Below are 22,256 nucleotides of genomic sequence, written 5' to 3' on the forward strand. Positions count from 1 at the left end.
CATATATTTGACATCTGACCTTGAAGGATGACCTTGACCTTGACCTTTCACCACTCAAATTGTGCAGCTCCATGAGATACACATGCATCCCAAATATCAAGTTGCTATCTTGAATATTGAAATACTGCAAAAGTGTACATTAAATGAGCGATTTTGACCCATATATTTGACCTTTGACCTTGAAGGATGACCTTGACCTTGACCTTTCACCACTCAAAATGTGCAGCTCCATGAGATACATATGCATGCCAAATATCAAGTTCCTATCTTCAATATTGCAAAAGTTATTGCAAATGTTAAAGTTGGCGCAAACCAACCAACCAACAGACCAACCAACAGACCAACAGACAGGGCAAAAACAAATAAAGCTTTTAATATTAAGACTTATGAAGTTACTTATTGTTATTTATGTATTAACATACTTTTCAGAGTAATAAAAATATAGTAAATGCCATTATTCATTAATGTAGTAAGGTTCCTTAAATGATTGTCCTTATTGATTAAGTTTGAATTACGGGCGGTTTTCACACCGGGATAAAGTGGCGACAACTTTTTTGGGGCCAGTGAAACCCCTGAAAAGTGTTTTATTATGCTATTTGTATTTGTCTGCGGTATTGATTTTTACTGGACAATAAACTATAAATGTTTCTTTTAAACCTCAATAGCTTATTGGTTGTTTGTGGAGATAAAGTACTTTTAATGCAACATATGGATTCCTTGTGAAAAAAAAACATTAAAAAAATCACCAAAAAGTTTATTATAGACAAGTGAAAAGATTGCATAACTTTTGAACTTATATCTATATAGTTAAGATATTTTTAAAATTCAAACTAATTTAAAAACTGCAAATCAAGACCTACAGTCTGATTATGATCATTTTGCACATCAACATGTTTGAAAAAAATCACTGTGGTTGCTTTGTAAAAAGAACTTCATACCATAACATTTTTAAAATCAGTGCATATTTGGTCACCCATCTTTTTTTTTTTTTTCCGTCCTCCTACCCGACACTTTTAGAAAAAAAATCCGAAAATCATTTCAATAACAAATGTTGGCCTTATTGGGAAAATAATGGAAACATTCTCAACTGTTATACCTGTCTTGTTTAGGCTTAATTTTCACTTAGTTGCTTGCATTTCACATCATTTGTGTCAATGTAAATATTGTAGAGAAATAAATTCTCATTCCAACCATATAAATTTTAAGTCTGTATTCTAATTAATAATACGAGGATATAAGTTATAACAAGTAATACAAGCGTATGCAAATGCAACAAGAAATGCAGTGAGAACCCCACCTTAAAATATTGAATTGTAACATTAGGAGAATTATCTTTTGATTTGTCGGCATTTTGTTTTATTTCAGACTCCATGCAGTTTTAAGATCATAATCTCTGTGCTTTATTACCGAAACTTGTTAGTTTCTGAACGCATTTGCTACTAAAAACAGCCACCGGGATTGTGTTTTAGGGAGGCGGAAAACTACAACGGGCGAGGCATGGTATGGTATTGCGCAAGGGGGGGTTAGAGGGTTAGGGTTTGGGTTAGTGTTAGGGGTCGGGTTAGGGTTTGGGTTAGCCTAAACCCAACCCTAACCCTAACCCGACCCCTAACCCTAACCCTTACCCTAACCCTTTTTTGGGGTTATCACCCCTGACCATGCCTCGCCCGTTGTAGTTTTCCGCCTCCCTGCGTTTTATGGCCAAAACAAGCACAAAGATCATAATCTCTGTGCTTTATTACCGAAACTCGATAGTTTCTGAAAGCATGTGCTACTAAAAATAGCCACCGGGATTGTGTTTTATGGCCCAAAAATGCACAAAGTGTCTAGGACCCGTGTTTTTTATCCCTAAATGTTAGATAAGCACGTGCACTATTAATTATTATGTTGGTCTGTACAAAAGGCTTACTGGAAACCGCCTACTGCGTCTTTGTTTTATTGCTCAATCAAGCACCAAAAATCCAATATCCTGTGTATTACCAAACACAAACTTTAGATTAGCACGTGTCGTCTGTCAAAACAAGTATTATACATGTCAGTTAACATCGAAGTAATTCTCGTGTATGATCTCGGAAAGGGGACTTGCTTTAAACATTTACCATTACGATATTATTTTTTCATAAGATTTGCTAAAAACAAATGAGAACCAAACAAACATACACAGACAACACGAAATATAAATAATTATGACAAATTAACTGAAAAAAAAACGTTGGTTTATTCTCGAAAAATCGCTTTTACTTTCTCCCAATTTCCAGAAAATAACTTATACATGATGCATGAAATCTAAATATAGATTACGCTGTTTATTGGTCGTTGTAAAAGAATATGAACTGTACATGGCACTTTGTGTGCAATCAGATACAGTACAATAATTGTTCCAATATTGAACGAACTAAAAGATGATAATGATACAGCGTTTTTTAAATTTGACTACACCCACGCTTATTTTCGCGCTCTTTTTGTCCAAACAAAGACCTGACATGAAAATATCATGGGCATATACATGTATTTATTTCTGGCTACAATTTGTAACAGAACATTAACTGTACACGATGCGCCCACACCACATTATGTTATTTACGCTAGTTTGAATACCATTGTCCCGCTTGGACACCTATTTCATCAAATCTTTAAAAAGAAACATATGCCGAAATTTATTTGGTACTTTAGAAAAATGTCGGATGTTTGTGTTTATGAGTTTTCTTACGCACTTTTGTCTTCAATATCAATCAGAATTTGCATTTGATAATGGACATTGGGAATATACGGGATTATCGGGTAATGGATAGAGACGTAAAAATTCGCATGTATGCAGTAATCGATAGAGACGGTAATTAACGCATGTATCGGGGAATCGATAGACTCGGGATTATACCCATCTATCAGGGAAAGGGTTAAGCTAACAACCAAAGAAGTTATCAATAGTGGCAAACATGGCTTCCAATATGGAAAGTTCAATTTATAGATGATGTGACTTTATTTTTTACTTTTCTTGTTTAACCTGTAAGGATAATGATAGAAACACAGATGCCGATTTTTACTGTGAGGAATGTTCTAAATTTTACTGCAGCAAATGTGTGGAGTATCATAACTATCTTTACAAAAAGCATGCAATTTTGGACAAGAAACACAGAGGCCGATTTTTACTGTGAGGAATGTTCTAAATTTTACTGTAGCAAATGTGTGGAGTATCATAACTATCTTTACAAAAAGCATGCAATTTTGGACAAGAAAAACATCAGCCAGTGGCCTGAGACTAATGTACGCCAACAAGAGCAATGCCAGGAGCACAAGAAAGAAAAACTGAAAAGAAAGGATTCTGTGAGGATCACAGTGAGCTGATATGTCATGCCTGCCATGTCCTCAATCATCAGTAAGTACAGGACTGCACTCTTTATATTGAAAAATGTTTATGCATATGTCCCAACTAAGGTTTGACCATCCTTCACATCTCTCCCAATGTTGTACAAATTACACAAGAGGGCCCTGGGAGACCTAGAACGCTCATCCGATACCTTTTATTTTATATCAACTGTAAAACGTAGCTTGTCATCTTCCTAAATTTCAAACAAGGGCTGTTTGGTGGGTGGTGGTGGTGGTGGTGGTGGTGGTGGTGGTGGTGGTGGTGGTGGTGGTGGTGGTGGTGGTGGTGTGGTGGTGGTGGTGTGGTGGTGGTGGTGGTGGGTGGTGTGGTGGTGGTGGTGGTGGTGGTGGTGGTGGTGGTGGTGGTGGTGTGGTGGTGGTGGTGGTGGTGGTGGTGGTGGTGGTGGTGGTGGTGGTGGTGGTGGTGGTGGTGGTGGTGGTGGTGTGGTGGTGGTGGTGGTGGTGGTGGTGGTGGTGGTGGGGTGGTGGTGGTGGTGGTGGTGTGGTGGTGGTGGTGGTGGTGGTGGTGGTGGTGGTGGTGGTGGTGGTGGTGGGTGGTGGTGGTGGTGGTGGTGGTGGTGGTGGTGGGTGGTGGTGGTGGTGGTGGTGGTGGTGGTGGTGGTGGTGGTGGTGGTGGTGGTGGTGGTGGTGGTGGTGGTGGTGGTGGTGGTAGGTGGTGGTGGTGGTGGTGGTGGTGGTGGTGGTGGTGGTGGTGGTGGTGGTGGTGGTGGTGGTGGTGGTGGTGGTGGTGGTGGTGGTGGTGGTGGTGGTGGTGGTGGTGGTGGTGGTGGTGGTGGTGGTGGTGGTGGTGGTGGGTGGTGGTGGTGGTGGTGGTGGTGGTGGTGGTGGTGGTGGTGGTGGTGGTGGTGGTGGTGGTGGTGGTGGTGGTGGTGGTGGTGGTGGGTGGTGGTGGTGGTGGTGTTGGTGGTGGTGGGTTGTGGTGGGTGGTGTTTGGTGGTGTGGTCGGTGTGGTGGTGGGGTGGTGTTCATGGGCTCCTTGTTAAAAAGAATATTGAATAATTGATTTGACCATTTAATATCCAAGTTAGTATGCTGGTTACTAAAGAGGAAATGGTTGAAAGCCATTGATGGTCAAGCTTGCACAAATTACACATATACGAGACTTTTAATGGCTGCTAGTTCGAACATTTTTTTGGTCCACCTTTTGTTATGATTTGTCATTAGCTAGCATTTCACACTTTCCAGTCATTGGGATGGTCTTTGTACAACATTTTGAAATGTGCTGGGAATATCAATTCATTAATTTGCTTGATTTTTTTATAATTATGCCCCCCTTCGAAGAATGAGGGGGTATATTGCTTTGCTCATGTCGGTCGGTCGGGTCGGTAGGTCGGTCGGTCGGTCAGTCCACCAGGTGTTTTTCCGGATCAATGTACCTATGAAATGTCATGATCCTAGGCAAAAGAGTTCTTGAGTTATCATCCGAAAATCATTTTACTATTTCGGGTCACCGTGACCTTGACCTTTGACCTAGTGACCTGAAAATCTATAGGGGTCATCTGCCAGTCATTAACAATGTACCTATGAAGTTTCATGATCCTAGGCCTAAGCATTCTTGAGTTATAATCCGGAAACCATTTTACTATTTCGAGTCACTGTGACCTTGACCTTTGACCTAGTGACCAGAAAATCAATAGGGGTCATCTGCCAGTCATGATCAATGTACCTATGAAGTTTCATGATCCTAGGCCTAAGCAATCTTGAGTCATCATCCGGAAACCATTTTACTGTTTCCAGTCCCTGTGACCTTGACCTTTGACCTAGTGACCTGAAAATCAATAGGGGTCATCTGCCAGTCATGACCAATGTACCTATGAAGTTTCATGATCCTATGCCTAAGCGTTCTTGAGTTATCATTTGGAAACCATCTGGTGGACAGACGGACCAACGGACGGACCGACATGAGCAAAACAAAATACCCCCTCTTCTTCGAAGGGGGGCATAATAAACCAATTTTTAAGCTTATTAGAAAAGTTTTGCATCTTTTGGGGGAAATTTTGGTCAGATTTTTAGAAAAAAAAGAGTTACTTTTTGCCATTGGGAAGCAGCCTGTAAGAGGCTGTAATTTTGGGCAAAAAAATCACAGGTTTAGGCAAGCCAAATATACTTAAATCTTTATAAATACTAAAACTGTAACCCCTGAAGAATGATAGTGATACTAGCAACTTCAGTGTTCCAGCTAGAAATAGAAAAGCACAGGAAGCCAATTTATCCAAAGTGCACCTAAGCACCTTACCTAAGGGGCAGCGGTTACATTTACCCTGTGACATATTTTCAAAATAGCATGTATTATTTATATATACAGTCAGTCAACCAGTTTAGAATAACCCGGCAAAAAACGTTCATTCTTTTGACCACAATAATTTCTTTTGGGATTTAGTGTCAATGTGAGAAGATGTAAAAATAAATGGTAAAATTTATTGTGTATGATAACAGGTTAGGCCAGACGGCATATGCAGTTTTTTTGTCAAAAATTGCCAATTAAAGTTCACCCTTCGGAAAATTATTAAAAATCATTCAACTTACAGAATTAGTATTTCAAAAAATTGTTATGGCATTTGTTTTCAATCAGCAAAAAGTTTATTTGAAAATAATAAAGCCTTCAATATACATATGCACATTTCAAAACATAACTCATTCAATCAGTTCTGGTTAACTTTTTGCTACATTTATCCCCCCTGTAAGCATAATACAAAAGCTTTCTTGCTAAAACTTTGTTAATTTATTCCTTTACCTAATGTATACCTTAGACACTTATTTTGTTTTTATTGGGACATTATGGAAAATTAAATACAAATTAATCGGAACTGCTGATTATCCGGAACTGGTTGACAAACTGTATACCAAAGCTTGACTGTCCAATAACAGTCCAGTAGAAACTCTAATAAAAGCTTAAATATTTTGTTTGAAAACATTTATTTAGATCTCACACATACCCCTCTATGCAATGCAGTGCGTCCATGTATATCTCGTGCATTCACCGTCGCGCTGTTTGCTATCAAATACAACACCGTGTCCACATGTCCATTTTCTACGGCCAACATAAGGGGTGTTCTGAAAGGAAAGTTATGAAGGTAAAGCACAAACATAAATGCCTGAGCAATGTCTTCCTTCATACACCAACAGATTATCTAGATGGAAACAAATTGCCAATGGTTTAAATCTTCGCATTTAACTGCAGTACACATGTACAAAGCCTACACTGTATCTTAGATTGTACTGTAACGAATTTATGAACTATATACGACTATCATGGATGTTATGGATAATTTGGACATAGCTGTTTTATGTGGATTTATGGGACAATGTGTACTTTTAATTGTTAGGATATAGGATTACATGCATCATTTAGGACTATAAAAGGACGAGATTGTTAGTGTGAGTTGAGTTGCTTTGAGGTGTTTAAGATCAGTTGTGTTGGATGTTAATTAAGGTCTGTTACTTGTGATTTATTGGATATACTGTGAATTACGTTGTTATTGTGTCTTTGGGATAATATATTTAGAACTGGTTAGACGTGTTAAGTATTCTTGTGTTTCTACACCTGTCCAGAGAAAACCAAAGAGCGTTACAGTACATTCAATTCAAAAACAAAAAAATTATATTTTACCTTTAACCCTATACCACTTCCATATGTATTTTCACGCATTTGTAGTCTCTTAGAAAGTTATATTTCATTTAAAACCTTTCATACTAGATTCAAGTTTTTAAGGCTTCATCTCCAAACCTTAGATACTGTTGAGCAGCAAGCAGCATAAAACCTGAACTGCGAGTTACTGGCAGGATGTTCTTGTTTTATGCTGGTTGCACAAAGCCATTTTCACTTTGCTTATAAGTGGGAAAGGTTTCAATGCTTTCAGAAACTTGATGAAGTTTCTGTTCTGCCAGATAATAACCACTAACATTTCACTTTGACATCACACTATTTCACTCAGGAATATCAAAGTGTTTCAAATACTGTTGATTTCAAAATTACAACTACTATCCAAAAGTATCTGGTTCATATATGAATTCGACAAGTGTGAAACTTAATGCTTGTCCTTGTTATTATCTAAATAGTGAAAAATGTAGCCTCTAGTGTGGAAACAATCTAAAGGTTAACAAGGCTTGATGCGGAGCCTTTTGCACTCTGTGCTCAGGTGAGGTAAAAATGGGAAAGGCATTTCTGATGTATTACACTCTTTTCAAATTTAGCATAAATTATTATAATAATATATTATTTAACAGCTTTGAGTACAAAACTTGCCAATGTGAGTATTCCAGCTGTGTACAAGTCTGAATATATCACAGTTTTGTGCGCAACCCTGTTAAATTATATTTTTAATATATACAATTGGTATAATTTCATTTATTTTATGCTTTCTGGTGGTTTATAGAGAAATATCAGTGAAATAAAACTGGTATTTCACTGTTTTAAACAGTGAAAAATAACAGTGAAAAATATTGATACTGTTTTACTGTGAAATGACGTCATTTTTTCGACAAAATGACGTCATAAATCCAGCGAAATTATCCAGTTAAACTCTTTTACAATGTAAACAAACGGTGAAAAAAGCATAAAATAAAAAGAACATTTGTTTGATTCGATGGAATATCGATTTTAATTCACTCGTGATCATAAAAAATACATATTTTATATGATCACTTGTGAAATAAAATCGATATTCCATCGAATCCAACAAATATCCTCTATTTATTTGCACTATTAAATGTTAAATGATCTGCATCAAAAGCCTAAGGTTATTGAAACGCTATCCAGTCCATCTCTGGGGTAGAACCAGTACTTGGTGTCTTTGGGGGAGATCTAAAGAACGCTCCTATAGTTGGGCTGGAAGCCATGACCTCCCAACCGCTAGGCAAAAACATTATCCACTATGCCACCGCCGCCTTTTTAATCACAATCAAAATCAAACAAATTCATACTTTACCTGTCCCTGGCGTCGTTCACATCCACAATGTTGTTGTCATCTGCAGTTTCCATGAGAAGACGCAAACACTCTGTGTGACCATTGATTGCTGAAAAATACACTACAAAAGTGTGTGCCTGTGATTCAGAGTTTAGAAGGTCCCTCCGCGCCTGCGGATGTATGATGTGAGAATCATAAACATAAGACAATAAGCATTTAATTGTAAGAAATGTATGATATTTTTCCATGAAGAACTGTTTATGGGTAATTGAAATTGAAAATATCCTTCTATTAGAATAAGGGGCAATTTTTTTTATAGATGATTATTTTTTGAAAATATGATTTTCAAATAGTTGTTGACTTGTCGATCACTTTGCAGGTAGTGTTTAAACAAGCATCTATTTTTCCTGGGTCACCATCGTTATGAATGTTTGGATCAATATTAAAGTCTTATTCTGCACTAGTTTAGCTGATCTATGTTTTTAACCATTACTAATAAAACAAACGGTTGACAGTTTCTGCGAATGGTCCTAATTGAATAATCAGTTTTTAGAGAATGGATGTAGAAACAATTTCATAAAAAATACCCATGTAAGCTCCTTCTTAAAACAAGCTGAATTATTGAAGTCACCAAGGCGTTGTAGATATGGTGTTAGCCATATGTTAGGGGTTTAGATCTCCCCTAAAGATCCAAAGAAAAGATCACATGAAGTAGTGTCCATCATGAAAAGTTATCGTACACAAAAAATATGGCCCCTTGAAGTAGTAAATACCATGGACAAAATCTCATTACTTCAGAAGAGTTTCATAAAATTTTCTCATAAATACTAATAACGAGACGTTAACCTATCACCAAAGTAACTGTGGCATTAAGCGGTGTCCATCTAGTGGCATTACCGTACAAGAGGATTGTTGCCACTTGTAGCAGTAAAAATGATTGACAAAATCTCAGAACTTAAAAGAGATTTATCAGTTTTCTTCGAAAAATTCCTCATAAATACCAACAATAAGACATTAACAGCAGATTTAAGAACCCCCTCAGGGGTAGAAAATGCCCTACCCCCTTTAAAGGGTTCAATAACACTCTTCATTTGTTCATAAATCAAGCAAAGTTAATAACTATTTGTAAAACTAATTGGACATTGAAAGGGAGATAATCAGCTGAATGGAGGATAAATCATGACCCTGTATTAATCTTTCCGCAAATTACCTGCAGCATGAAGTGGTGTCCGTCTCGCGACGTTATCATACACGAGGATCGTGGCCCCTTGCAGTAGAAGAGTCTCCACGCACTCTGTGTGACCGCTGTAGCAGGCCAGGTCCAGCATCGTGCGTCCGTTCACATCCTTGATATCCAGATTCATTATACAGCCTAGCAGAACGTGGAGCGCATCGTTATGACCTCGAGAAGCCTAGAATGATACACAAATCAGCCTTTCTATGTAAAAGCAGCGTTTAATACATGTGTTCTAAGTGATACATAAAAATACCATAAATTATATCATATAAGCGGAAAGTGTGATCCCTTGATCAGCCTGTACGAGCAGCGAAGGCTGGTCAGGAATGACACTTCATAAACATGCGTTAGGCCCAGTTTTCTCAGAACCAGGCTCAATGGAGATTGATCACTCCAGCCAGCTAGCAGTAAATATGGTTTAAACAGATAACTAAAGCCTCTTTATTTCCATTAATCAGTACACAATCCCTGCCATAACAAAGTAATTATGCCTGAAACAGGGGCTGGCGTGGATTTAATAACTTCTTACAATTTGTTCATGTTCAAATTACTTTAAATATTCTGTACTATGTATTTGTTCTGACCTAAAAAGCCTGCAAAACAGACAGGTGTGTTTGAAACTCTTCATAAAACCTGTTGTCAAAAGTATAATTTATTATATTATAATGTTACAGAAACTTTTTTAAGTTGAAAAAAGAGCATTATTTTTGTAATTTTGTGCATGATAATAAAACTCGTGCATGCACAATTTCATCTTATAAGAAACAATGACTGCAAACTTAAATGTTGTACACTAAAAAATGCCTGTGGATAGGTGAGGGGACAGACGGACTGACAAAGACACACAGACAGATGAGCAGATGTCCATGGTGATTCCAGTATTCTTCTTTAACTTTATAATATAGGATAAGATTAATGGTGTAAAAGTTCTTCAAAAAGTTTAGTTTAAACCTATTTATTTAAGCTCGCTTCCATCCAAAGCCTTTGGCTTATAGAGAAACTCTCGAGTCCGTTACCTGGGAAGTATTTGGAAAGATCTCACGACATCATATGACATCTGTGCAGACAGGTCAAGAGCTAACATATCCGTATGTAGACCAAAAAAAAATCCGTGACTTTATACCCGTGGGGACAGTGTAGTTCCTGACCAGACTGTGCAATTGTGCAGGCTGATCTGAAGCTATGCTGGCCGCACATGGCATAATAACCTTTTTTCACAAGCTGTGCATATACATACCGCTAAATGAGCAGGGGAGAACGGTGCAGTACCCTTTACTAGATTGATGGCTGCCACGTCAAGAAGCTGTAAATAGAAGTTTCAGTAGTTTTCTCATAAAGTCATTCAAGCAAACCAGTACATTAACTTCTAGATTTTTCGAATTCTCAGTAAATAATTTAACTTTAAGCTCATGAAAAGGCAAATATAATATTCTAGAATTCTCATTTACTAAATACAGTCCACTCTCGTTATCTCGACATCGGATATCTCGATATTCTCAATATGTCGAAGTAAGCTCAATGTCCCAACGTTTTTCCTTCTTTATCTATATAAATAAACATCGCATATCTCGATTTTCGTTATGTCGAATAATTCGATATGTCAATATAAAATTTTGTCCCGAGTCTCGATTTTACATGTATTTACTGTGGTTTATCTCGAAGTGCGAATAACTGTTCCAGTGTCGGCAAAAGGTGAGAAATTTTGTCTTTGATACTTCACCGTCCCGCTTCGCCCGGCTGCTCCCGATACAGCGCGGTAGGAAATTGATCCGTTAATTGCATCAATGATCACATGTGTGTTATTTCGTTAGCCATTAACACTTGAGTAAGGCCTGTCACTTTAACTGTCACTCTGGGGATATTGAGTAATAAAGATAATAAAGATAAAAAGACAAGACTCAAAATGGCTTTTAATTTTTATTTGATCATGGACTAATAATCGATTTAACTTTGCATTTCAAACTACAAACTGTACATGTACAGTTCAGTATTCCGGAACGTGATTTACGCATGTTCAGATGGAAAACCCTCTTCTTGATTGGACGTCAATTGCATCATAACTTTAAAAAGCAACATAACCGGATGTTTATTCGACAGTTTGGAAAAATTATAACCGCATGTGTTCATGCAATTCTGTAATACTTAAAACGTCATTCTAAGCATTTAAATAGCAAAACTAATCGTGCCTCGAAAAAACGCGTTTATATCAGGTAGAGTGTATTATGCCACACGGTGACGGCTTTAGTTAGACCACTTAGCAGGTATTTAGATGTTAAAAACAAGGTAAATGTTCGTCTCATTTTTTCTTTGAAAACGCCTTATCGGATATCTCGAACTCTCGTTATCTCGATATTTTTTCTTGTTCCCGCCGACTTCGAGATAACGAGAGTGGACTGTATATCGTTCCAAATCGTTGCAAGCAAGGCATGACCTCACATGAGGCGGTGACTACCAAGTAAGACTCTTAGAACAGTTGTTTATACACTATTCTTTATTCTTAGCATAGATATATGATTTAGAGTCAGATCATCTAAATGGAAACAGTTCCAAAGGGCAATAGTTTTGAAAACCAAACTGCATTATGTTATTCAACATAAAACTTTTGCAAACACTAATTCTTATGATTTCACATGGCCTCAAAAACTAAGTAATGTAAATAGATACAAATGCTAAGGTTATTTATTGAACAACAAACTATGGCAAACCTTGATTCTTACATGTACGATTCTCAAAAAGCCGTTTAAAATAAGTAATTTTTTACAGATCTGAAACCAAATTTACCATTTCCAGTGCCAACCGGTGCCCCTTCAACGCTGCATAGTGTATAGCATTGTATCCCTGATTGTCAGACAGACCCGGTCTTGCCTCGTGTTTTAACAGTAACTCTAACACCCTGAAGAAAGGAAAACAATCTTAGTTTAAAGCTATTTATGTCTTCCCAATTGCATCAAAAGCCAAAGACTTGTTGATCTAAATAACGCTCACAAAGTGGAAATCAAACACATGACCACAAACATCTTTATTTTATGCTTCCTAATAGTTTAAAGGAAAATACCACTGTTTTAAAATTAAAAAAAAATAAACAAAAAAGCAAAAGAAAATTATGGATACTATTTATTGTTGTAGTGTAAAAATGTCTTCTAGTTTCTGAATAAATACGGCAATTTATACAACACTGGCGGACTCAAATTTCAAAAATGACATTAATTATAATGTCATGACATGTTCATTCCAACGAAACAAACAAATATCTAGTGTTATTAATTACACAGAATCAAAGAATCCAAGGGAGTTGCCTTATACTCAAAGATTAGCACATTTGTTTCTTTGCATGCAAAAATCTTCCACTTCTAGATGGTTGATGAAAAATTGAGAAAATAATTAACAGTAGCTATTTCTGGAGCAGTTAATTCTGTGTAATGGCAACACTGCACTTACTTGGCATCATCTTCAGCAGCAGCTGCAGCAGCAAAGTGTAGTGGTGTGCAGCCTGCATGGTCCTGGCTGTCGACAATGCTGCCAGCAGTGAGAAGTGTCAACAAGCATTGACTGTGCACGTTGGCTGATGCATAGTGAATTGGGAACCTGTAAAATTGCATTGTTAGTTTAGTAAACAATTACCTGGCCCATTGTTAATTTAATTTAATAATATTTTTCTTATACTCTCTTGTATCAAAAGCCTAGGGGATTATTGACATGCTCTACAGTCTGTTTTCTGGGTACAACAAGTACTTGGTGTCTTAAGGGGAGATACATTAACAGTGGTGATGAATACTCCAAAGCTGAATGTCATAATATGCAGAAAGTAAAGTCCTTTTAAAGAAATTCTAAATTGACAAAAGGGGCAAAACTTAAGCATTTTTTTAAATAAAATATTTATTGCACATGCATAACTTCATTTTGTACAGAAACATGGTTTAACGCTTGACTGTTGCTTTGCTAAAAAGTTAAGGACAAGAAGTTATGGACAAGTGTTGTGTTAACGGAAATCCACTGTAAATCCTGCAAACCCTCTTCTTCATCTTTGTGGGAGAATAATATGTGCCTAAAGTATCGTCTGAGACTGCAATGTCTTATCAGGGATGACAAGAATTCTCTTCCAAACAAAACCTCAGTCATTGTGTAAAGTGTCGTCTCTGATAAGCCTGAGCTGACTGCAAAGGCTAATCTAGGACGATACCCTACGCACATGCATTAAGCCCCGTTTTTCCAGAGATCAGCATAAATATTTATTAGCATACTTTACCTGCCCCCAGCGTCTTCAATGTTCACGCTGGCTCCTCCTTTAATGAGTAACTCAACCACATCTACCTTGCTGAAATAGCACATGGACAGGTTTCACAAACTGTGTTCACCTGATGATTACATCCTCTTTATCATATACTGTTATTAACATTCCAATCACATTTCTAATGAGAAATTTCTTTCATTGATTTTAACACCAAGCTAGTTGCAATAATTCAACTCTCAGCTTTACAACCCAAAGGGTTGCGGAGAGTTGCAATGCGCCGTCTTTTGTCCAAAGGTGCAAAATTTGATCACCACTGAAAATGCTAAGGAACACTGATACTGCAAAAATGTATCAACGTTTACCTGTCTAAAGCACAAACTGGTGCAAATGGTTCAATTAAAGCAAGAAATAATTGCTTTTTATTTACTAAGTTATTCTTTCATACACTCTTATACACTATATTGGGAAACTGGTGTAATGGTTAAGACTTAAAGTGTCGCTATCGGTTAGGTTGCAGTACACCAATCTTTTGCACCTCGTAATATTTGATGTAACCTAAGTTGATAACCATGTCGAACAGATGTAAAATACAGTAGATTTCGCTTAATTGAATAGCCCATTTGTCACGTCCGAATATTCAATTATCCGGAGTATTCAATTATACGGAATCAGTTATATTTTCAAATGTTTTCACTAACCGGTTGTAATCCTCCTGGAAATTGTGCTTTTCATGAATAATCAAAACATCGTTTCGACACGTAAAGCGTTTAAAAAAGTTAATGTTGGAATTTTATATTGAATCCATTATAAATATAATATAAATGTTTTGTTGAATTCCCAAATGAGAATACAAATTTTGTAATCCAAAACACACTTTCTAGCTTTAAATAAAACGTCCACATGTATTTTCCTTTGCCCCCAACAAAAAGCTAGCGAAAACTATGCAGCAATTTACAATGTCACGCCATACGGTGCGTGTAATGATTTTTCCTATTTTCATTTTATTGCTTACCCAACGCTTACGCTAGCAACATCTATTGCTCATGTATTGTCCTGGTAAAAAGCGCGCGAAAATTAGCGTGGGTGTATATACACTGTTGAAGGAAAACTTTGTAGCAAAGAGAATGCTGTATCTTTGACGCCATGCTCTTTCAGGTAGTTTAGTTTTGAAACAGGTAATGTACTGTGTACTGATTTACCGGAAAATCTGGTCAATACTGGATTTAATTTTGGTAATTGTGAAAACATGATCAGCAGTGTTAAGACTGCGATGTTTTGACAAATGTGTGCGTTTTCGATTGTTTGACATCATGTTTATATATGATTTACTGCGACACATACGTCGCGGATCGTCCGGGACAGTCCCGGAAATGCATACCCTGTCCCGCAATCCCGGAAATTTGTCAAATGTCCCGGATTTCAGTAAAACCTGTATGTTCCTTATCTTAGCATGCAAATCTGTACTAGGCAAAATCGCTACGTGTCAAAATCGATCAATTGACGGGGGGTCCTATTATCTTGTCGATTGTCTCGTAATCACAGTCAAACAAAAGGGGTTAATTCGTTTTGAATTGGCTTGCTCAAAATTGATGGCTGTGTAGTTTTAACGGGTTACGCGATGCACGTTCATGAATAAATCCAGTTTCATCCTGGATTTTCGTGGTGTCAGATTCATTTACACTTATATTGCGACAAACAACACATTACGCTCAGCGCATACAATGTAAGTTGTACCAGTTTGACGTCATAGCTTACACAGCGCGCGCCACCCATGACAACGTCCGAATTCATCACCCGTGTTACGCAGTCCACGTTTTAAGTGTATACAGTGACTGAAAATTAAATCAGCACTGAACTATCTCATGTCTATATACATGTGCTCTTTTCAAACACGCAAAACACGTGACTTGTATCTATTAACGGATGTAGAAATGTTTAATTTGTCAATTGTTTAAGCAATTTACGATGTTAATTATAATTTATTCTTCTTGTTTAAATAACGTTTTTTTTGTTCATTGATCTTAAATGGATGTTAAATTTGTTTATTCCAGGTAAGTTACATAAGTAATTTAACTAATTGGATATCGCGAAAAAAATGCGTACCAAAAATACATGTATGACTTCATATATCGCTGTTTGTCCAGGAAAATCGGCAAACGTCCCGGAAAATTTAGCACAATGTCCTGGAATCGGTCTGGAAATTTATGGCATGTATGACATTTGTGTAGGTTTATATACACGAACTGAGAATATAGTGTTACATATTGCAAACTGTTGAGCAGTTTGTTTCTAATCAGCAACACACTCTTTAATTGTTTCTAAGCAACAACAAACTGCTGAAGTGTGTTACTCGACAGTTTGCATTCGAAAGTTTGCACCTGACTGCACACCGGAGACTCCAGTGTTTGCATTGTACTTGCTCGCATACTACACCTGTTAGTCACGTGACGCTTGACAGACGCTGCATACATGAATGGTGTGAAATGAAAACAAAGGCAGTCAATTGAGCGTGTCTGTCAAAATCGTCGATACGATGCGTATCCTTGGAGATTTATGACATTCTTTGCTGGATTATAGTGTGGATTATAGTGTTCAATAGAAAATTGACTATTCAATTAACCCAAATACGCCGTATTTCCTATCAGAATATGTGGAGTTTTTACAACGGGAAGAGATGCAAATGGTTTGGTGTTTTCAATTTCTATTCAATTAACCGAATTATTCGATTATCCGATATTCAATTAAGTGGAATCTACTGTATTTACACTGTTCCAAATTTCAAAATGAAAATGTCAGCAAGAATAGTATGTTGAAACATCGTGGTGTTTTTTAGGTTGCATGCACAGAATAACGTTCGTAGGCCGCCATTCAGGTAAATTTAATGTGTTTTTGAAGTTTATGAAACGCTTTCCTTAATTGGCAACGAACGAGGTCTGTTAAGTGATACGCTCGAAATATGTGCGCAGAACTGCGATTGTGTTTATGAAGGGGTGCATGTACTCCCAGAGCCACCATAGCAAAAATTATCAAAGGCTCTAGGAGCACGTTTATATGGACTAAACACTAGGCCAGTCTAGAGGACAGCTCCATCCCCTGCTGTGATACTTTTGAGATTCATGTGTGACCTTGACCTCAAGATAGTGATAATGTCTTCTGCACGATGTGACAAACATTGGACTGAAGTTTGATGATATTAGTTTTAACCTTTTTATTTAAGCTGCATTGCTTAGGCTTAATTGAAACATTCTCGAGTCCATTACCTGAGACTAGAACCAGTACTTGGTGTCAATGGGGGAAAATCTAAAGACCGCTTCCACAGTGGGGATCGAACCTGTGACCCCCCAATTGCTAGGCAAACACCATAATTATCCACTACACCACTGCGACCTTTCATGAAATTAACAAATAAGACACAGCTGAATAGAGATTTAACTTCATAAAACTGACTCCTGATATGATCTTCACCTCAAGTTGGCTTGATTGGCTTATCAGTGTTAGTTTTCACTGTTGTGGGAATGGGGCTGGTGCCCTTTGGACTGTGAAAAATCCATTGTTTTAATGTAAATAAGGACATTTAGTCCCCTGTTGTTTTTTTTGCTGGCAAATACAATGAAATTGAGAATAAAAGCAGGCGAAAATACATACTTTCTCAAGATTAGGAATAAGGCTGACTTGCGGCCCAATATTTGACAATAAAGCCACTGCTTATATTTAGGACTACTTCCTTATGGACATTGACACAATGATCAAAAGAGCAAAGTTTCATGGAAAGTATTGAAAGACTCTCACTCCTAAAGTTCTGAAATGTGTGTATGACACAGATATAAAACTGTCTTCTCCTTACCCGCTACAAGCCGCTGCATGTAGACACGTGCGACCGCAATCATCAGGTACATTGAGATCCAGTTGAGGCATCACAGACAGAAGTTTGCGGACGCAGTCAATGTGTCCATATAAGGAGGCAACATGAACGGCCATCATACCGTACACACCGCGCCTGGAATACAGTGACCAAAACAAATAGTAACTATCATAGTGCACAAACACACTTGTTTATTTACTTCTTACATTAAACATTTCAGCATGCGACACTACACTTTGGCTTGAAAAATATTATTTATTTCTAGACTAACAACTAAGAATTTTTGTGAATATAAGCCCTGATTTAAGTTCCTTATCAATATAAGAATATGATACAGCATCTGGTGGGATCCAACATTAGTTTAAATAACAAATATTTTTTAGCTAATTTATATGCATTAAATGATGTATCTCTGTTCAAGAAAAAAATACTATTATATTCTCATAAAGTTCTGATTTAATTTTGCTGTCTTCATAAGCATACCAGCGATTTTCCTCCTTCTTTATAAAGTACCGATAAACGGCACTTTCCCAATGACGAAAAAAATACAAATTTCCCAATTGCTGTCCTTAAATTCCCAATTAAAGGTAAAAAAAAAAAAAAAAAAAAATTTTTTTAAATTAACATTTAGTTAGTTTCCCTTTGCAGCTCTATAGCTTGAACCTAGGTTTATATAATATTGACAGCTTGAAAACACTTGGTTATCAATATTAAAGTATTTGGGAGCAAAAAATCAAATACACCAATTTCCCAATTTGAGGTTTTCACGACTCGATTTTTCCCAATTTTGAGGTTTTCACAACTCGATTTTTCCCAATTGGACCGGTACGGGTACTTTTCCCAATTGGACAAAGAAAATCGCTGCATACGATACCAGTCTTGGCAAATTTGCCTATCTTGCTGCTCTGACTGACAATATTACATTTGGACTGACATGTTTTCCGAAAATATCAGTCCGGACAACAGACAATATATTCACTTTTATTGAAGGAATTGGAAATAAATAAAACAAGATGTGTTTGTGAAACACAATGTCCCCCTATATGATGTTTGACATTGTAGGATGACCTTGACCTTGTGAAGGATGACCTTGACCTTGACCTTTCACTACTCAAAATGTGCAGCTCCATGAGATACACATGCATGCCGAATATCAAGTTGCTATCTTCAATATTGCAAAAGTATTCATAAAATAAGCGATTTGGGCCACATATATTTGACCTCTGACCTTAAAGGATGACCTTGACCTTGACCTTTCACCACTCAAAATGAGCAGCTCCATGAGATGCACATGCATGCCAAATATCAAGTTGCTATCTTCAATATTGCAAAAGTATTCATAAAATGAGCGATTTTGGTCACATATAATTGACCTCTGACCTTGAAGGATGACCTTGACCTTGACCTTTCACCACTCAAAATGTGCAGCTCCATGAGATACACATGCATGCCAAATATCAAGTTGCTATCTTCAATATTGCAAAAGTATTCATATGAGATACACATGCATGCCAAATATCAAGTTGCTATCTTCAATATTGCAAAAGTATTCATACAAGAGCACCGCCTTGCGGGTGCAGACCGCTCATCTATTTTTTTTTTAAAGGTGAAGGGACTCTCATTTTCAATCACAAAGGAGGGAGGAGTGGAGTGAAGAGGGGTGTATAGTGTGGGGTTGTGGACATTTATTACATTATCTTCCAAAAAAGCGAAAAAAAAAAAAAAAAAAAAAAAAATAATCGGGGGGGGGGGGGGGGGGGGGGTATAGTGTGAGGGTGTGGTGATAATTTGTGAGATGATCTTAAAAAAAAAAAAAAAAAAAAAAAAAAAATCAAAAAAAAAATTTGGGGGGGGGGTGGGGGGGGGGTGGGGTGGGGGTATAGTGTGAGGGTGTGGTGGTCATTTGTGAGATGATCTTATAAAAAAAAAAAAAAAAAAAAAAAAAATTAGGGGGGGGGGGGAGGGGGGGGAGGGGGGGGGGGAGGGCACGGGGGATGGTTTTGGGTGAAGTCTATTGTGGTATGTCAGGTAAGAGTAGTTTCATCAAAGTATCAATCAAATCTAATCATAAATAAAGAAGTTATGGCAATTTTAGCAAAATTTAATAATTTGACCTTGAGAGTCAAGGTCATTCAAAGGTCAAAGTAAAATTCAAGTTGCCAGGTACAGTAACCTCATGATAGCATGTAAGTATTTGAAGTTTGAAAGCAATAGCCTTGATACTTCGAGTGGATCGAAACACAACATTTAACCATATATTAAAAGTTACTAAGTCAAAAAAGGGCCATAATTCCGTAACAATGACAACCAGAGTTATGCAACTTGTCCTTTTACTGTACCCTTATGATAGTTTGTGAGTGTTCCAAGTATGAAAGCAATATCTATGATACTTTAGGGGTAAAGTGACCAAAACATAAATCTTAACCAAATTTTCAATTTTCTAAGTATAAAGGGCCCATAATTCCGTCCAAATGCCAGTCAGAGTTACATAACTTTGCCTGCACCGTCCCCTTATGATAGTTCATAAATCTTGCAAGTATGAAAGCAATAGCTTTGATACTGTAGGAATAAAGTGGACCTAAACACAAAACTTAATCAAATTTTCAATTTTCTAAGTATAAAAAGGGCACATAATTCTGTCAAAATGCCAGTCAGAGTTACATTACTTTGCCTGCACAGTCCCCTTATGATAGTTAGTAAGTGTTGCAAGTATGAAAGCAATAGCTTTGATGCTTAAGGAATAAAATGGACCTAAACACAAAACTTAACCAAAATTGTCAATTTTCTAAGTATAAAAAGGGCACATAATTCTGTCAAAATGCATGCCAGAGTTATCTAACTTTGCCTGCCCAGTCCCCTCATGATAGTAAGTAAGTGTACCAAGTTTGAATGCAATAGCATTGATACTTACTGAGAAAAGTGGAACTAAACGCAAAACTTAACCAAAATTTGCAATTTTTTAAGTATAAAAAGGGCACATAATTATGTCAAAATGCACGCCAGAGTTATCTAACTTTGCCTGCCTAGTCCCCTCATGATAGTAAGTAAGTGTACCAAGTTTGAATGCAATAGCATTGATACTTTCTGAGAAAAGTGGACCTAAACGCAAAACTTAACCGGACGCCGACGCCAACGCCAACGCCAACGCCAACGCCGACGCCGACGCCAAGGTGATGACAATAGCTCATAATTTTTTTTCAAAAAATAGATGAGCTAAAAATGAGCGATTTTGGCCACATATATTAGACCTCTGACCTTGAAGGATGACCTTGACCTTGACCTTTCACCACTCAAAATGTGCAGCTTCATGAGATACACATGCATGCCAAATATGAAGTTGCTATCTTCAATATAGCAAAAGTTATTGCAAAATGTTAAAGTTGGCGCAAACAGACAGACCAACAGACCAACAGACAGACAGGGCAAAAACAATATGTCCCCCACTAGTGGGGGACATAAAAATCCTGTCCTTATGACCAGCATTATTAGCCAGTTTGTCTGAGACTGCAATGCTCACCTGGTGGGATCAGCTCCGTTCTCCAGGAGTGTGTTGATGAGAAGCTCGTGCCCGTAGCGCGCAGCAATGTGTAGTGGTGTGTTACCAGTTTTATCACAGCTGTCTACCTCGGACCCTGGTGGACAGAACAGAAACAGGATCAGTACAAACAACTTGTCCATCTAAATGAAAATATGAACTTTGTGCCCTTAACACCACATTCAATAATTACAGTAAAACAAGAGTAACTTTCATCAAAAATGGTGACATTGTTTACAAAAAGTTACATATCTCTCCAGTTATTAACATTTTTTATATGTTGTTTCGCTAAACAAAAAGTGTTACAATTGCCTATATATCATGTAAAACAGAAGAAGAAATAAACGTGTGGAACTAACTTCAAACTAATGAGGTAAATAGTTTCTTGATTATGTAATTATAATTATGAGCCTCGTTCTAGTAAAACTGGGCTGAATGCATGCTGGGATATTTGTCGTCTGCTAAAATGTTGTCTGCTGAATTTCTTAAATCATCGTTTTCTTCACTTTTTTTCAAAGACCACTATCAGAATAGCAAACAGTTTGGATCCTGATGAGACGCCACGTTCTGTGACGTCTCATCTGGATCCAAACTGTTTGCAAAGGCCTTCAAATTTCGGTTCCAACACTTAAAGAGTTAAGTGTTGTCCCAGATAAGACAGTGCAGTTTGTAGTGTGCACAAGCTAATCAGGAATGACACTTTCCACTCAAACTGGATTGTCCCTAAGAAGAGAATTATTTTAAACAAAAATACCATAAAAGCGGAAAGTGTCATCCCCGATTAGCCCGTGCAAAATGCATGGGCTAATCAGGAAATGCACATTCCACTCATTCATTTAGCCCAGTTTTCTTTTGTTTTAAAGGATATACAGCCCTTGTAACACTTTGCTAGTGAAGCCAATGACAACAAATTGTTAATGAGTGGAGAGATATGCAACTTAGTATACGGTAAACAAAGTTATAATTTTTTACTTTTAGTATTGAATGTGGTATAAACCAAACCTAAGAGACTGATATAATATCTATTTTCAATCAATGTTGTTACGCTTTATTTCATAGACTTTACATTAAGACAAGAGCTGTCAGAGGACAGCGCG

The 22,256-nt window shown here is 37.3% G+C and overlaps 1 protein-coding gene across 1 annotated transcript in view; it reads right to left on the minus strand.

The window, feature by feature from the left end:
• Positions 1 to 22,256, minus strand: part of LOC127855998 (serine/threonine-protein phosphatase 6 regulatory ankyrin repeat subunit A-like) — a 282,105-nt gene that overhangs the window by 237,389 nt on the left and 22,460 nt on the right. Inside the window, exons 9-17 of the mRNA XM_052391934.1 lie at positions 21,142 to 21,256; positions 17,607 to 17,759; positions 13,778 to 13,846; positions 12,970 to 13,116; positions 12,313 to 12,424; positions 10,769 to 10,834; positions 9,505 to 9,706; positions 8,316 to 8,403; positions 6,324 to 6,441 (exon numbers count right to left, since the gene is read on the minus strand). Of these exons, the coding sequence (XP_052247894.1) occupies positions 6,324 to 6,441; positions 8,316 to 8,403; positions 9,505 to 9,706; positions 10,769 to 10,834; positions 12,313 to 12,424; positions 12,970 to 13,116; positions 13,778 to 13,846; positions 17,607 to 17,759; positions 21,142 to 21,256 (1,070 nt within the window). The remainder of the gene's footprint in view (positions 1 to 6,323; positions 6,442 to 8,315; positions 8,404 to 9,504; positions 9,707 to 10,768; positions 10,835 to 12,312; positions 12,425 to 12,969; positions 13,117 to 13,777; positions 13,847 to 17,606; positions 17,760 to 21,141; positions 21,257 to 22,256) is intronic.

This window comes from Dreissena polymorpha, chromosome 13 (genome assembly GCF_020536995.1).
Source record: "Dreissena polymorpha isolate Duluth1 chromosome 13, UMN_Dpol_1.0, whole genome shotgun sequence".
NCBI lineage: Eukaryota > Metazoa > Mollusca > Bivalvia > Myida > Dreissenidae > Dreissena > Dreissena polymorpha.